At 35.5% G+C, this 18,397-nt stretch overlaps 1 protein-coding gene across 1 annotated transcript; it reads left to right on the top strand.

Annotated features, from left to right (window-relative positions):
- The first annotated feature begins 3,375 nt into the window (after positions 1-3,375).
- On the top strand, positions 3,376-15,006 carry SDR16C5 (short chain dehydrogenase/reductase family 16C member 5). Its single transcript, XM_034429809.3, has 6 exons — positions 3,376-3,901; positions 4,772-4,903; positions 7,991-8,090; positions 8,900-9,044; positions 11,239-11,364; positions 13,838-15,006. Exons 1-6 carry the CDS (start codon positions 3,584-3,586, stop codon positions 13,980-13,982), a joined length of 966 nt encoding a protein of 321 aa, XP_034285700.1. The 5' UTR covers positions 3,376-3,583; the 3' UTR covers positions 13,983-15,006.
- The last annotated feature ends 3,391 nt before the right edge of the window (positions 15,007-18,397 follow it).

Genomic DNA, 18,397 nt, shown 5'->3' with positions numbered 1-18,397 from the left:
ATGGACTTTCTTTCACTGGGAGTATTTAAACAGGATGAATGGCCATCAGTTGGGAATAGTACAATAGTTGAACCTTGTAAATTGGACAGAGTTAGACAAGATTCTAACCTTTATATTATTACATTATATTTATATTTATATTATAACATTTATATTATAACATTATTTATAACTGTAGAGGTAAAAGGTCATGGTGTAGGCTGAGTGCAGCACACTGCCTTGCCTCAGACACTATGTATCTTGCCTGCTTGTATGATCTCATTCTGGCTCTGATTTGCATTATCTCACCTTGCCTTCACCATCAGGAGGATGCAGGAGGATGGCATTTTAAGGGGGGGGGGCGAATAGTATCTATCAGTTAAAACACTGTTGCTGGTTTGCCTTTTCTGCTTGTATAAAGCTGTATAAAAAGCAATAAATGCTGCGAAGGAGAGAAACATCTTCGCACAGAGCAAATGCCTGGACCCTGATTTCTACATATAACATTATAACCAATGTTCTAACCTTTATATTATATAAAATGAATTGCATTAGGTATAAGAATTTACATCAATTCTTAGAGCAACATGTCTTAACTCTCTAGAAATACTACTCCATGTTCCATAACTATTTAATGGATACATAGGTATGTCACAATGTATGTATTATTGCTTATTGCATGTATTATTGAAATTTAATACATATTCTATGTATACATGGAAAGTTACCTACTAAAGAAGTCAAGAAGAAGCCTTGAGTATGTGTTTGTGTGTCAATGTCAGCTCGTTTTGAGTCCTAAACCCTTTCCTCTTGACATTTCGAATAAAATAACTTTTAGGAATTCTTTTTTTTTTTTTTTGGCAATCAGAGTTTGAAATATTTGTTTCATGTTTTCATAATAATTATTTCTAGCTTGAAAATTGCTAGTGCTCCACCTTTACACCAGATTATTTATTTGATTTGACCTTTGGATAGTAGGCAGATGCTCAGGATTATTGATTACATTTTCTTAAGAGGTACGAATATGTAATATGAAAAAAGTACTGAATGGAAATTTGTCTAAGATATGTGTGACTGTCATCCACATTTTAATAAGGATTTCTCTTTTTAACTTCCCCAAAGAGAGGGGATTATCCTTCCCAAGAGAGTGGTTTAAGTTCCCTTCCCTAAAACCTTTTTACTCATTTTCCAAGATGTTACCCTGCTTTAATTAATCGTGCAGCTTTTTACAGAGATGCTTAACATGTACATTTGCTAATTAGTTATGAACCTTGTTGTATATTTAGTGCATTAGAAAAAATGTTGTGTACAGTTGCTAAAACAAATATTACATAGCATACAGCAATAAGAAGCTTTCTGGTGCTTGGAGAAAACAATACTTCTATTTCACAAGCTCCAAAAAGAAATTGCACAAGTGATTAGATTATGTAAATAGTATTATTCTACCATGGCAATAATGTCAAGCTCGCTGATAATAAACTGAAACTTCACATTTTGACAGTTCCACCTTCTCTAATCTTTTGGTATTATTTGGCTTAATTGTTGAGTTGCATCACCTAAAATCAATCTTCATCTTCATATGTATCTTCATGTCTATCTTCATGATTTACAACACTTGACTTTTTTTGAAACTCATTCTGCATTTTCACTAACTTCCATCACATGGCACATAATTCAGTTTAATAATTCAAATTTGGGAAGAGTTTAATTGGGCTAACTGAATTCCAAATGATCGTAAACTGCTAGATTGTATGGCTGTTATAATGAGGTAAACCCCATGCTTTCAAATTTTGGGGATGGGATAGTGGGGATTAGTTTCACAGGCTAAACTTGGTCTGAATCTGTCTTTCCCTGACCACATTCCTCTTTTTCACTGCCTATGCTTAGCGTGTCTTTTCTGTTTCCTGAGACGACCGTCCTTCCTCCACCGGACCTCGCGCCCAACAATGAGAAAGTGGCTGCTCCGAGTAAACTGCCTCAAGCACATTCACCTGGTTGGCGCAGAATGTACCGCTTTCAAGTGAAGAGTTATTACGCCCTGGATCGCTCAAGACCGGAAAGAACAATTACTGCGGCCAGAGTTGGCAGGGATCCAATTGCAACAGGGATTTCAGCTGTGCCAAGCGGAATGAGAGGCACAAGTGGCGCCGAGCATTTTTTCCCTCTCTTTAAGGGACGCGCTGCCAAGGAGCTGCTCAGTTTTCTAGCCCCCCCGCCTCTCGGCAGCGAAGTTGGGATAAACTGGGCTGAGCGATGGAAGGGAATTTCCCGTCTTCTGTGGAGAACCCACCCCCTTCAGTCAACTTCTCCTCTCCACTGTATTGGCTGAAGAATGGGGAAGATAAACTCGATCCTGGAACTGCAGAATTAGGCTACAATTAGACTAAGGCAGTCGTCCGCACGTAAAGCAGGTGGTAGGACCGCCTTTGGGGTGGATGGGCGTGTCTTCTTCTGGACTGCCATCTAGAGAATCTGCGCTGGCGATACTACTTCGTGGTGGCCTTCTTGTTCGCAGTACGGACGTAACCTTTGCCTCTTCAGCGAAGTCTGGAGCCGGGAGGAGTAAAACAACTGAGTAAGTCGGTGCGCGGGGCCGATAACTAGCTGGAGAGTTTTTACGGCGTAGCTCTGGGGCGCTGAGGATTGTGGTTGTTTCACGCTCAGGGCTAGGACCCGAGAGACGCTTAAGAATACTGTAGTTTACATTTCACTTCGTGTGTGTACGCTATCTCTCTCTCTCTCTCTCTCTCACACACACACACACACACACACACACACGGGTGGGGTGGGGTGGGGTGGGGAGGGGGTGGAGGAATAGAAGGGGCTGCTATCTGCGGGTTCGCCCTGTTGCTCTTTAGTCACTGCTTCCTCTAATCCAAAGTTCAGAGTTACGTCGCCTGAAATGGCTGGTAAATACAAGAGCAGATCCTTTTTAGTGAGAGGGAATTTCCTCGTTTTTGCACAACTTACGGTCAGGCCGTATCTTGTCGAAATTAGCAGAGGCAATGTTAAACTTTTTGCCTAATCCATACGTCTGGTTTGCTTCTGCTACCCAATAAAACAGACACAGACTTCAGAGGATAATTAGAATTGCAGAAAAAAACAATTGCTACGAAGCTGCCTTCCATTGAGGACCTTACGATTTATATTGTTTCCTAGTATGATTTGATTGCTTATTTGAACCCAAATAAGCAATCTTATATGTACCCTTGGGTACCCCAGGGTACATATAATAACTATACCATGAAATCATATTGAATTTTGAATTATCTGTAATAAATTTATAAGAACATAAAAATGTTGCTTATTATTTAATTTCTCTATGCATAATTACAAGATTTTGAAAATGTTAAAACAGCCAAAAATTATTTAGAGCACTTTGTTGCTTTAGTTTCATCATTTACACTGCCCACAGGAATGATATACACATGCCTCTTTCTCACTGATAAACCCTATCAGTTTTGATCTTCTTCTCTGGAGGATCCCAAGGAAGAAGGAAAGGATCCCAGCTGAAAGGAGGTGAAAACAAGACATAAATGTTTGGCAATAGATTTAACTGATCTTTGAATTTATTCAACAGGTAATCTGAAACGTGGTCTCCAAAATGAATTTCTTCCTGGAAACGCTGAAAATCATTTTGCTGTGTATATATTATCTGATGGAGTTTTTCTTATCGTTTATCTATGCACGGAAGAAAAATGTTGCTGGTGAAATAGTGCTTATAACTGGAGCTGGAAGTGGAATGGGAAGACTGATGGCTTTAAAATTTGCTCGACTTGGAGCTACTTTAGTTCTTTGGGATATTAATCTGGAAGGAATCAAAGAAACAACTAGATTAGCACGTAATATTGGGGCTATGAGAGTACATGACTACATTTGTGATTGCAGCAAAAGGCAAGAAGTCTATCAAGTGGCAGGCCAGGTAATTATATAGTTATAGATTTTGTACAACATAAAATAGTTTATTTAGCCATCAAACATTTGTTCCATCTGCTAACATGGCATCTGTAAATCACTGGAATCATATATTGTATTAAACTATAGTTTATAGTTTAAACTATAGTTTATTTATTAAGCATTGTGTCTGGTTTTATACAACATATAAAATCAAAATCATATTATAGGTTCACATGTGTGAGCCCAGTTGTAAGAGTGCATAGTATGTAAACCTCCAGATATTGAAGCAGAATCCCCAGTAGCTCTAGCCAACATGACCAATAGTGAAATATTCTGCTGGCTGAAATTCAGAAATATCTGAGGACTGTACATGGTATTCAAAACTACTTGCATGTATATGACACCATTATGTCATTTTAATACCACCTGTAGTCTTTGATTTATTCAGATAACAGTCTTTTTTATGGAGACTTCTAGGATAGCATTTTGGATCTCCTGCTGATAAAACACATGCATCCCAATTCTTGTGATGTCTTTTTAAACAGCAGTGAAGCCCGTACCTTTACCACAGATCCTTAATGCTGAATGACAAATTGAATAGAAGGGAATGAAGGTAAAATTTAAATTAGAGAAAAAATGTTTTATTTTCCAATTTGCCCCAGTGTTTTTTCCCTTCTTTGAAACTTTAAAGTCTACTTTGCTGAACAGTGAAGTGTGTCTATAATTGAGAGATGAAATAAGCCACCTCCATTTCATGTACTGTAATGTCTGATGGCATGTTTAATGTAAATGTATGAAAATATCTATATGAAGATTTTGATAAGTTGGCTTTCTTTTGAATTATGTAAATTTACTACAATTGTTTTAACTTGGGCCTGCTCTGTGGCTTTTCTAGGTGAAAAAAGAAGTTGGTGATGTTGGTATCCTGATTAATAATGCTGGCATCATAACAGGAAAGATGTTTTTAGACACCCCAGATATGCTTCTAGAGAAGAGTATTCAAGTGAACACAATGGCACACTTTTGGGTAACAAATTTTTGATTAATTTTTTTTTAATTTGATTTATATGCCGCCCTTCTCCGGAGACTCAGGGCGGCTTACAGTGCGTTAAGCAATAGCCTTCATACTTTTGTATATTTTATACAAAGTCAGCTTAATTGTGAAAGTATATCCAATATTAACTTGAATTGTGTTTTTTTTTATTAGTAAAAATGGCCTTACAGATAGAACTCTTGTGGAAAGTCCTTTGTCTTTTCTCATCATCTTCTGACCAATAAGAGAAATATTTCATAGTAGAATATCTTCTCTCACTAGCTTCTGATCAAATTTCTAAAGAGCAAACAAATAAACAGAATCCAAGAAAGATGATAGGGGCAAGAGAGACCACATGAACATGATTGTAAGAAAATCATAACTAGAAATCCTGTTTCTCAAGCAATTTCAAAGCTATGCATAACATTATCCTCAGCCCCCAATCAATTCTATCACCACATAATACTTTTCTATCCTACTGAAGAAGCTATTAGAATTGCACAAAGGCTCTCTTAGAAGACAATTCAATAATTTCAAAACAGTAATTCTACTATGATGGGATCATGTTCATTCACAAAAGGACTACTGGTATATGGTGATCTCTAAGATGCAGCAATATAGTGAGCCCCTTAGCATTAATAAACCCCTTACCATTTTCAACCTACAACAAAAGATTATATTTTTAGTAATTTGTTTCTCCATTTTTTTAACATCCCTTCTTAACCCTTCTCTACTCAACTATTGTCACTCAACTTGAGAAGTTGAAAATAATGAAAAAAGTTCCCCACTTCTAACGTAGGCCGTATTGGTATTCATTTATGGCTTTTGTGCTGCTATAAAAGAATAGTATAATTATTGTAAATGTGATAGAAATCTGGACAAGTTTTATTTTAGTGGAACAAGTTGAAACGAACAAGTGGAACAAGTTGGGCGAACAAAATTAAAATGGACAGGATATTATCTAACACTCTTGATTACTGGCCATGCAGATATGAGATGTAAGCCAGCATTCAACAAATTTTGGAAAGAAAAAAGTCCCAAAATCTGGAATGCTACCAATTGTTTAAGCAGATAATATTGATGTTGATTTTGACGAAGATTCACACAATCAGCCATTGCTGTTGGCAATCACAGGTTCAACCCTAGAAGTTTTTAAAAACCTTTCAGTCATGCTTCTCTAAGTATAGACTTTCTCAAGAAACAACAAAAAATCTTCTGTCTCCATAGCAAAGATATTCAAAAATATTGTTTTTCTTTGTTTCTACCTTTGACTTCGGTCTTGATTCCTGGCAACTTCGTCAATTAGGTCCATGCAGTTTTAAAGTCTGCATTTTTGCTATTGATGCCCTCTAGTGGTCTATTAAAAAAAACAAAACAAGAATCATAGCTGTGGTTAGCTGTATATACGAAATAGTAAATTTGAACATATCACAGCAATAACGTAGAAATGCATAGCAGGAAAAGAGCCAGTGATCCATCGAATCTGCCCTTTCAGAGGTTTATTTTGTTTTTAATTTATTTTTTTAAATTTAATTTAATTTTTATTTTTGTTAGATGATAGACATGTGTTTATCACCTAGCACATTTACCTAGGATTGATCCACTACCTCCACTGGAAGTTGGCTCCAACTTTCGACTACTCAACAGCAAAGTACTGTTGAACTTCTGAAATAGAGCTAGATTAGATATATTAGCATTTATCAAGGGTTCAGATTTTACAAGGGTATTATAATCTCTTGCATATTTTTTCATTGGTCCTGATGAGAAGATTTCTTGCAAAATAAACTAACATATTTATTTATAAAATCAGCAATGATATTACTTTAATCAAATACCCTAGATAAAATGGAATAGTATAGTATAGTATAGTATAGTATAGTATAGTATAGTATAGTATAGTATAGTATACAATACAATACAATACAATACAATACAATACAATACAATACAATACAATACAATACAATACAATGCATAATATGGACAAATAGCAAAACTAACTGAAAACTAAAACCATTGCTAAATATAACAGCCCTAGTGAAATGTAAAATATGCAGAATTTTAAACAATGATGTTTATTATGCAGATGACAATGTTAAACTGGGTTAATTGTAAAGAAATAAAACTTTCAATCTATGGTACACTCTCATAAATGATTATTATTTATTTACATAGTGGAATAAACATTTATTTCTCCTGAATGTATTGTATTTCAGCCTAACATTTCTTGATAAAATTAGAAATCTACTCTGGAACCAAATAATTATATTAGGAGAGTGGCTACAGCAAAATCTAACATTGCCTTCTAATGTAGTACTTAGTATTTACATAAATGTTATTTCAATAAACAATAGCCCTGCAGATACTGTGATTATTATTATTTAAACTTGTTATAATCATGAGGCATACACATTTGAGAAGGCCTGGGTTTTTCTGTCAACAGATGAGACTGATATCTGAGGAAGGAGGTCAACCAGTAAAAGTCAGTTCCTCCCACTTCCATCTACCATAGCTAATCTAGAAGGATACCAGATAACATGGTCAGTGGTATTGAAAGCCACTGAGAGATCAAAGTGCCCAAGAATGGAGGTGCCACTCCATCCTGGCCCCAACAAATATTATCAACAAGCACAACCAACCCTTTCTCCATACTGCATTTCAATCCAACTGAAACAAGTCCAGATAATCTGTTTTCTCCAATATTCTTTGTAGCTAAAGTCCATCACCTTTTCCACAACATTTTCCACAAAAGAAAGTTTGGAGACTGGATGATTATTATTCCAAAAAGAGGGATTTGGTAGTAACCTCCTGAGGAGAGAATGTACCCTTCCCTCTTTCAAAGAGATTGATACCACACACAGACCCATCCTTGGTCACCTTCAAATTGCTTTAACATTCCAGAAGAGACCAAAATGAAACAGATAGTTGAACTAAGACTGGAAGACTTTTCAGAAAATCTGAAATATTGTTGTATCTACCCAATTAGGTCATTTTTGAAGTAAAATTTTAATTTTTAAAAAAATACATATTTTTTATATATTCATATGCTGAAATGTATTTGTTTTTACGTCTTCTTCATAGACTGTCAAAGCATTTGTTCCAGCCATGGTAGCTTCTAATCATGGACATGTGGTGACTATTTCAAGTGCAGCTGGTTGTTATGGTGTCAACAAAATGACTGGTTAGTATATGGCAAAACTCTTAATTTGACAGTTGAGGTAGGCCAAAGAGTTAGCAACCTTTGTTACAAGTCATGTTTCCTTTGAACAAGAGATAAAAGACTGTAGTAGGAAAAAAAGAAGAAAGAAATATGAAAGAAAGGTAATCAGATTTATAGAAGTATTAGTCATTTTTGAAAAAATGATAGGGCAATGTACTTCAAGTAATTGAATTAAATACAGTGAATATGATGGCTGCCCATTTATTTAATTATTCCTTCTGTCACATTTCATGATAATATTTGAAAGAACCATTTAGGGGTTCCCCTCAAATAGTTTTAGGTATAGTGCATTTTATCATAAACGTGAGACAAGCTAATAACAAATAATTACTGTGGCTATTAAGTATAACATGTATGCATAGTAATTAAGAAAGTTGCATTTTCACATTTCATGATAATATTTGAAAGAACCATTTAGGGGTTCCCCTCAAATAGTTTTAGGTATAGTGCATTTTATCATAAACGTGAGACGAGCTAATAACAAATAATTACTGTGGCTATTAAGTATAACATGTATGCATAGTAATTAAGAAAGTTGCATTTTCACACATCTGGAAGGACTTCCTTCTTTACCCTCAAAATTCCCAGCCTCTTTTTAGCAGCAATGTTGTAAACATAGAAAATAGACCTCTGAAGGTACAAACAAAAGATGCCAATTGCCATTGATTTTTATTCAGTTAGTTATGCTTATGTGTGATATCCAAAATATTTTTATAGGAAAACTATTCTGCTTCGTGCACATACTATTCTATTTCTTTCTCACTTTTCAGATTACTGTACAAGTAAATTTGCAGTTCTGGGTTTTGCTGAATCTCTAGCTTTAGAGATGTTCGCAATGAAAAAGAATGGTGTTAAATCTACAATTGTCTGTCCATATATAGTGAACACTGGAATGTTTGAAGGCTGTGAAACAAAGTGAGTTGTTTGCATTTCATAAATATATGTGTGGCCTTAAATGATTACATAAAATAATGACAGGTTTGAATAAAAATAGTGATAACAGGTTTAAATATAGCAGAACTTGCTTTCTACAGCATTCTGCAACCTTAGTAGCAATTGTGTATATGAATTTTTCCAGTTTCTCTACCAGAAGCCATTTCTGATATTTCTATAGTTGAAGTCCACACATTTGGAAGACTTCTGTTGTATGTTGAAGTCATATACATGGAAGCACATTCTTTTGGAGAAACTCTTTCTAGTCATGACGTCCTGTGCTCTGAGGAGTATTCAGTACTGGTTCTGTTTCAGCCATCTTGTACTTTCCCCAAAAGGAAAGCCAACAAGAAAAGATGCTTTGTTAAAGAAACTGCATGTTCAATTGTGAATCATGCAGAAAGGGATGATTATGGTGACTGGCTCAATGGACAAATCAACAGAATTAGAGAACAAAGTCCATAAGGTATCAGGATTTCCTTTGTTCCAAGTTGCACTACTGTCAGGTTTCGATGCTATCTCAAAATAAATGAACTTCCAAACTGCCGATCTTTAAGGAAATTTTCTCTTTATTTGAGCACAGCAACCTGATCCTGACTCTTTCGCGGTCAGTACTGACCTTTGCCCCCCAATCCCTCCCTTTCCGATCCCCAATTCTCTGCTTCTCATTGGCTATCTTCCAGGTCACTTTCCTGATTTCTTCTTCGTCAGGTCACAGGAATGTCTCCCCTCTCCCCATCTCCGAGGAGACTGAATCTTCAAAGGGATTTAGCAGGCAAAAGTTCAGGCTTCTCTTCCCTTTTCTATGTCAGTTCTGAAACGCTGACAACTACTTTATTCAGCCTACCAGATCTTTCAGCACAAGAAAATCAAGATGTAAACAATACCCTAATCAAGGAACAGCCAGACAAGCTAACAGTAAACAGCCCAACTAAAAAAACCTCCAAGACTACCCCAATCCTCCCACACACACACACACACCAACACGGACAGGGCAAGCCACTGGTATATAAACGGAGAGCAAACCCCACTCCTTTCTAGCACTGATAATGTTACCTAGCTTCAGTAATGAAATGTATGTAGAAAACAACCAAGCTCAGAGATCACCAACAACTTTTCAGCTGTGGTGGCACAATGGTTAGAATGCAATATTTCAGGCTAACTCTGCCCACTGCCAGTTTTATCCTGACTGGCTCAAGGTTGACTCAGCCTTCCATTCTTCGGAGATCGGTAAAATGAGGACCCAGATTGTTAGGGCAATATGCTGATTCTGTAAACTGCTTAGAGAGTGCTGTAAAGTACTATGAGGTGATATATAACTCTATTGCTATTGCTATTTCAACCCTGAACAACAAATATTCTCCTTTATTGGTGAAATCTGGTTTTGGTAAAGCCTGCTAAAAATCTGGTAAAATGATTCTTTACATGTATAAAATGCTTGAGCCTTGCCTGTTATAGTGATGTTTCTATACTCTTAGCAACATATTTTACACTAGATTTTACACTAAATCCACAAAAGAAATCTCACATTTGCAATGTTAGATGTGCTTCTCTGAATGCTTATTAATGGAGTATTTGCAAATTACTCCATTAGAATTGTGAAAACTACCTATAAAAAAATGTTGTCCTAAGAAAATAAAGAGTTCGTATTCTGATAAAACAGTATAATAAGCCAAATGAGAAAATATGGATAGATGGTAGTAGGTACATAGGTGCACAAATGGCAAAAAATGCCTTAAAATATTATAGAAGGAATTTGCTGGATTGATAAAATACCAGATCTAAAATCAATTTTTGACAAAGGTTGAAAAATTAAACTGAGGGAATTATTTATATAAATTATAACTTGCTTGAAAGCCTTTTATAGAGAAGGCATATGAAAAACTGAGTAAAGTAATATGACAAATTGAGGATAAAATATGAAAAATTAGTCCAAACATTTTAAGTTGTATTATTGTAATAGTAAGTGAACATATATGTTTTACAAATAGACACATAAGAAAAAGGGCACGAGGAAGAGAAGATATTGGGGTTACTGAGAAAGAGAGGGAGACAGTATTAGTTGGTTGGTGCTGGTTCCAAGCATATTGATGATTGCTTTAAGCTTCAATTGTTATTATTACAGATGAAATTCAAGAAAAATGTAATTCAAAGTGGTGGTGTTTTATTCTGTCAGGTGGTCTCACTTGCTGCCCATTATAGATCCAGAATATGCTGTTGAAAGAATTGTGTCTGGGATACTTCGAAATGAGCGATATATCTTTATACCACGAAGTCTACAATTGTTCAACATAGTAAAAAGGTAAGATTATTCTGCTAGAACTAATCGAAAATGTCAAGAAAGGACCAGTGAACAACAAAAAAGTGGTATAAAAAAGTCCCCAAAATGTGTGCTGTATTGAAAGAGATCTCAGGTGTATGTAAATTAGACAAAATCTTACACAGGTTAATTTTATTTTGGAAATTGATCCAATTCAGTTCAGTTATTTTAATTGAATTAAACTGAATTAGTCAAAGATAAAAGAAGGCACCAGGCTAAGCTACCTAAAATGACACAATTTCTCTTTTAGAACAGATTCTAAAATTGATGTTTCGTATAAAAGTACAAAAAAAGATGGATTCACCTATAGTTGGCATTTTTTTAAAAAAAATAAAAGCAATGAGAAATCAGTGTCGTAACATACTTTCATCCAGTAGCACAAATAAGGAACACAGAGTGAAGACTGTATCTGAAATGTAGCAGAATGGTACTTCACAGAAAAACAAGAGCAAAAAACAGTGTAGCAGATAGAGCATCAAATTCCTGATGTATATTCTTTGAGTGTGCCACCAGTCCTTGGGAAGATTTCTTTCCTTTAACTTGAAGTGATATCCACTAATCTTTGTTTTGAAAAGATCAAGGGGAAGCTTTGTCACATACCCCAGACCAGCTGCACCTATGCACTGAAGTCAGGCACCATCAGCATTCTTTTTTGTTTTTGTTGTTGCTTTAAAGAAAGAAAATCGAATCATATCCATGGGGATATGAAAGTTTTACAGAATATTGGAATGTGTATCAACAGAGACCACCATTGATTAGTGGGCATACCTGGAACTCTGAGAACATACTGGGAATTCTTTTACAAAAGGGTTGTCCAGAAGTCTGCCCATTCAAAAGAGGCTGCTATGGAAGATGTATCCAGCGGTGACACTGATTTTACAAGACACTGTCTTCCTCTCTACTACCTTCTGTCTCACTGCAGAATTTACTATGCTACTTCCATTTATCTTTGCCCTTTTAGGTGGAAGATTAAGCACTAGTTTGCAACCATTCATTTTTCTTTACCAATAATATAAAAAATGATGGGCACAGAGCCATAGTTGGAAATGCATATGCTGTTAGAAATAGGTATTTTGCTTTGTAGTTTATTACTATTATATTTTAATTGATTTTAACTTAAAAAGTAGGGGCAATAAACCTGGTGGGTGCAAAAGATTAAAAGTATGGCAAGCATTTTATCAATAGAATCATTTCTAGGGAGAATGTCAGAAATTCAGATTCCATATCGTAGTTTGGATATTTTGAAGGCATATTTTATTGCTTGCAGGCAGCATAAAATAAATAGTATCATACACAATGCAGAACAAATATGGCTTGTCTCCAATGCTTTCCTGCAGTCACACTTGGAGCAAAATTGAAATGTGGTCATCTTCAGGTATTGCCTAGAGCCCTGATACTGTAAATACTCTATCAGGAGAAGGGGCTGACCCTTGCGATGGGTTACTTGTAGAGATTAAAAATCTGCAACATAACCTTTGCTTCAGTGATAGCCCAGCAAAGGAGAAGCTAGCAGTTAGCAATAGCACTTAGACTTTTATACTGCTTCATAATGCTTTACAGTCCTCGTTAAGCAGTTTACAGAGTTAGCATATTGATTATTCTTTCTAGTCTTGTACTCAGAAAGGCTGTTCCTTTTTGTTTGAGACAGAGCCTGGATGAATTTTACTGTAAATCCAGCCCTGGAATAGGGTTAACATTTCTGGATAAAATGGACATTGTTCCCAAGGGAAGAAAGCCCACAGTTCAACCAGCATTGTGTTCCTATACACAAAACATCAGGACAAAAAGAACAATCGTATTAATGTGAAGAAGAAATAGACAGGTTTTATTTGCTTCTAAATTGTGAGAAGGGATGCCTGAATCATACTCATAGTAAACCCAAAAAGCAGCAGTTGGCAGAGATGTTAACAGCTAGTGATGGCATGAATCCAGAGAACTATTATTACATATCAGTGTATTTTTATTTGTGGATCAGAATAGAAGAAAGAGTGGTTTACTATACTCTGCATTTCTACATCTCAAAGAAAATTGGTAAATCCAAATAAGGACATTTCTGTTTCATCAATAGCAGATCAAAGACACTAGGATATTTAAGAAAATTTATATGTGTATATGCCCCCGAGTTATAGACATCACTTCCAAAGAGAATTAAATTGGTTCTCTTATCTGCTGTCATCTTTTTAATATGACTGAGAGGGGCTTTTATTTTATTGGCTACTACAGATTATCTGCTGTCTACAATTTTAGTTTTTTTCTATGTTCTAAAATTTAATTTTTATGTTGTTTCTTTTGCAATTAATATTTATTAAATTTCTATACTGTCCCATCTCACCTAATTTTGTTTAGCTTCTTAAACAATCTGTAAAATTAGCATAACACTAATTTAGCAAAACTGACAGCAACTCAAAGTTTAATACAGTATAGAGTGGCTTATGTTCTTCTCTTTTCTTTTTAGCATTGTTCCTGCAAAAACGCTTGATATCCTTTATGACTATTTTGGAATTTTAAAAGTTATGCATAGATTCAAAGGTCGGACAAAGAAGATGGATGATTACAAATATCAGACAAAATCAATAAAACCTCCAGGTTCTCTTGACTAATTATAAATTGAGAAGCCAATATATAGAACTTCCAATTTAATTAATGTTGTTGCAAAGGGTACACTTAAAACAACAAATCTGGAATGGCTTATTAGCAACAAGTTAAATACTGGGAACAGGGTATGAATAATTTTAACCATAACTGTTTTTACAATTACTGAAATATAACCTAATGGTGATGCTTTATTTTAATGAAATTACTTAATTATAGGGAACAAATTACTTTTGGGTGGACTGTTAGCAAACCAAGGAAAATAGTAAATTAATAAACTAATGATATATAAGGTGAAGGTGCTCTAACCTAGTTTAGTCTAATTTCCCCATTCTGACCAGGAGATTGTGGTTTTTCACTTTAGATGAGAAGAAGAAGAGGTTCCTGTGACTTCTCCCAAAATGCTGAGTTATTATTTCATAGTTATGTTCTGTATCCTAACCCAGACTGACTACAACTGCCTATCTAGAAATTGAATGGGAACATCTCATGAGCTCTGGCTTTCCAGACTTTGCAGTAGAAAAATCTTAGCTTCAAGGTACCCAGCCATGACAATTTTGTCATCAGCTAACTTGGCATTTTAGATACAAAATGAAGAGGCTTGCAGCACCAGCAATATTTTTGAGTTCAATTATTGTTCAGATTTTTCACAACCAAGAATATTTAGACCTCTGCTTGGATATGCCCCAGTAAGAATCATAGGCCTTTATCTAATTAAATTATCCGTTTTAAAATACAATGACTAAAAACAATATTTTTAATATTAGCAAATTTTAAATTGTATAATGTAGCAGTCTACATCAACATTTTCTTTACTAACACTCTGCACTTCAGGGGCCATCTATTCGATGTGAAAACTCTTTCTGTTGGGAACCAGTTTATGAACGTTTTGATTCACTGCTCTTGCAAAATGTTTCTTTCATTAAACTTGTTTATAATTATTAAGATTATATTACAGGATCCAATCTGATGCAAATGCTTCACATGAAAATAACTGCACTGTTCTTGTGAAATATAAAATGCTTTGTCTTATACCTCTAATTTTATTTCATCCCAGTGAAGAATGGAAGTGGGTACCATAGTTTTGTTTTTACTATTCCAGATTATGTATGAGAGACCAGGTAATAGATGTCAGTTGTGTCAACTGATTGACTTCAAATCTATGAAGTATAGGGCAGAGTCTAGTTGAAAAAAAGTGTGGGGGGGGAAACAACACCCTACCACCATCACCACACTCAAATGTATAAATTGCCATAGATATAATAGTGAATTACACTCCCAGATGTTTTATACAGGTTAGAACTAGTTTTATACAGCTTAGAACTAGCCCACGATAAAAGTTTTATCTTGAGTGTTTGAGAAGTCTGTGGAACTCTAAATGTAGCAGCCTTGTTAAGGTTAGGGCTTGATTCATTGGTCTGAAATCTCAGAAGAATAAATCTCTTTTTCTGAATTCTGCTTCTGATCTGGAAAAGGATCAGGTAATTTCCAAAGATTAGGCCTCTGTCAGTTTCCAGAAAAACCCCCAACTCCAAGTAAACTCCAGCTCACTACATATCCCTAATACAGAACATATATAATCTCTTTCATTTAATCAATAACTTTAGATACCTTAGCTCAGGGGTATCAAACTCTGGTTGTCATGTGACGTATCGCGACTTTTTTCCCCTTCACTAAACGGAGTGGGTGTGGCCAGCGCGTAACGTATCCAGCCCATAGGCCGCAAGTTTGACATCCCTGCCTTAGCTGGTAAAGTTACTATTTCATATAAGTAAGTAGTAAAATGATCATCACATGATCAATTTATGCCAAGGAACCAGTAAAGGCTTACATTTAAATATGAAATTCTGCTTACAATAATTGTATTCTTTAGCTATTACTGTTGAAATCATTCCTCAAAATTATTTAGCAAGCATAGTGCTTCCATTGTGTTTCTGGAATCCTTCCTCTCAATAAGACTGAAATGGTGATAGGCAGCTCTTTTCTCTCTCTGTCTTGATGTATAGATAAATAGTACAAAAGTAGCTTAAAACAAAGATAAAACATGCTTTCTTTTGTAAACATGCTTACAAATAATACCTTATACATTGGTTTCATTTATTACAAAGAAATGCAATTACATACAAGATCTGTCAACTCTATGTGTGTTCTAAGAGTTAAAAACATAAATTAACTGCACTTTATAGATGCCCATCTTCAACTTTAACGATAGTTGGCAGATAACATGGTTAAAAACTACAAAAACACAAACAGGATCGATAAAATATATAGTGGTTGCCAAGGACAACTGTCACAACAATAAAATGGATCTCGCAAGCCTATCAGCCTCCTCACCCACAGGCTAAAAAAAACAACCATGTTATAAAGTTTTATGGAAGTCCAGAAGAGTCATGCCAGCTGGATTTCCTGAAATATGGTGTTCCAAGGAACAAGGGCTATAACAGAAAGGGGGGGGGGGGACATTTCCCAGGTTACATTAGTTGACATTTCCTAATTTCCTAATATTCCAGCCCCATGTCACAGAAGGCCAGGACCTTTTAAATACTACTAAGCCCAGTTAGAACCAGTGCAGTTTACTCAGCAGATATAATATTGATATACAGTGGTGCACTCAAAACTGCCTGCGACTGAATTATTGATCAGCTGAAGTTTTCAGATGGTTTTTCAAGACAGCCCAGTTAGATCACATTGCAATAATTACACAGTAGGTGAATATGAGCAATACCACCCAATTTAGGAAAGGGTACAATTGCACAAGTTGTAACTGCAAAACTCTCTGGCCACAGATGCCACATACTTTAGGCAAAAACATGAGGTCATAAGACCTCCCAAATAACACATTGGTTCAGTTTGGGTACTGCCATGCCATCAAGAACTAAAGATGGCCAATTGTAATTTTATTATAGTTACAGAAAACAGAATATTGCAAGTCTAAATGTGTGTCCTCTTTCCTGTCTTTATCTTAAAGAAAACTAGGAAGGATCAAGTCTGAAATGTTTTCTCAAATTACATGCTTTGGACTCAGATTTCTTTTATATGACCTTTCTCTTGGCTGCAATTCTCCTGTTCCTCAAAGTTATTCTCCCATTACATCCCCTACAGCTTCCAGACATGAAGCATCACTTGATTGTCCTTGGGCAGAGATCATGAGTATCATAAGCATATTGAAAATGTTTCAATCCATGCTGACAGATAACCAGCAGCTTCACCTATATTTAATAAAAAAGAGCAGGAAGAACCATTACAGTAATCCAGAACAGAAAATGAAACAGACCACCTATAGACCATCTTTCAAAAAAAAAAAAAAGATGCCCACACAACTTTATCCAAAAATGCCTGACTACTCAAACCACTATAGCACAACCAACATAAAGTCTGAAAAAGATAAGATTACCACACATTAAAAACATCTTACAATCAACACACTGTTACAACAATATGGCATCATAGCAGTACACAAACCAACTAAAACCCTTCAAAACATCTTAAATAAACCAAAACACACAATAGCCCAGGAGACAAAATAGGAGACATCTACAACAGGGGTCTGCAACCTTGGCAACTTTAAGACTTGGCAACTCCCAGCAAAGCTGGCTGATGAATTCTGGGAGGTGAAGTCCACAAGTCTTAAAGTTGCCAAGGTTGCAGACCCCCAATCTACAATATACAATGTAAAGTATACAATGTAAAGATTGTAACAGCCACTATGTAGGACAGACAGACAGAAGACTACCAGAACGCATCCATGAACTAGAACTCAAAAGATATAATGAAAACTTCTTAATCTTACAACATGAAGACAGATGCAAGCATACTTTTCACTGGGAAAGTGAGCAACCTAAACCAAGCTAAATCCAACACACTAGGGAATTCATGAAAGCTTGGCATTAAAACAGATCAGCCACCAATTGATACATAGAAATAAACCATATTTACACACTATGCAAAAGAGACAATAAAAAAGCTAAACAAAAAGAACAGAACACATCCTCTCCAACAGCCAACACCTAAATAAATAGGAATTAAGATCAGGCAAATAATTAAGCAAATAATTAATACCATAATCAAGGAACTATCAAGGAGAAAACTGCACCCACACCCACTGGCAGGAAAGCTACTGTACATAAACAGGCAGCAAACCCACAGTTATGACATTATTTAATTAGGCAATGAAACATCTGCAAGTAAAAACCAAGCTCAGAGAGAACAACCAGTTTAGCATTTAATGAGTATTAACTAAGTTTCTGGGTTAATAAAATATATTCTTTATTCTAATCCTTAAATAAGTGGATGAAATTTATAATGGGCTAGACATAGGCCAACAAATGAAGACTTTATCCAGACTGAGGAAATAGACTTGACTGCATGACTTTAGGTTGCAAAAGAATTTAGTTATTTGCAGATTCAGCCAGAAAGGCATAAT

The sequence above is a fragment of the Pantherophis guttatus genome, chromosome 3, assembly GCF_059756535.1.
Source record: "Pantherophis guttatus breed Tessera chromosome 3, ASM5975653v1, whole genome shotgun sequence".
Taxonomy (NCBI): Eukaryota; Metazoa; Chordata; class Lepidosauria; order Squamata; family Colubridae; genus Pantherophis; species Pantherophis guttatus.
This window is presented reverse-complemented; position numbering and strand designations above follow the sequence as displayed.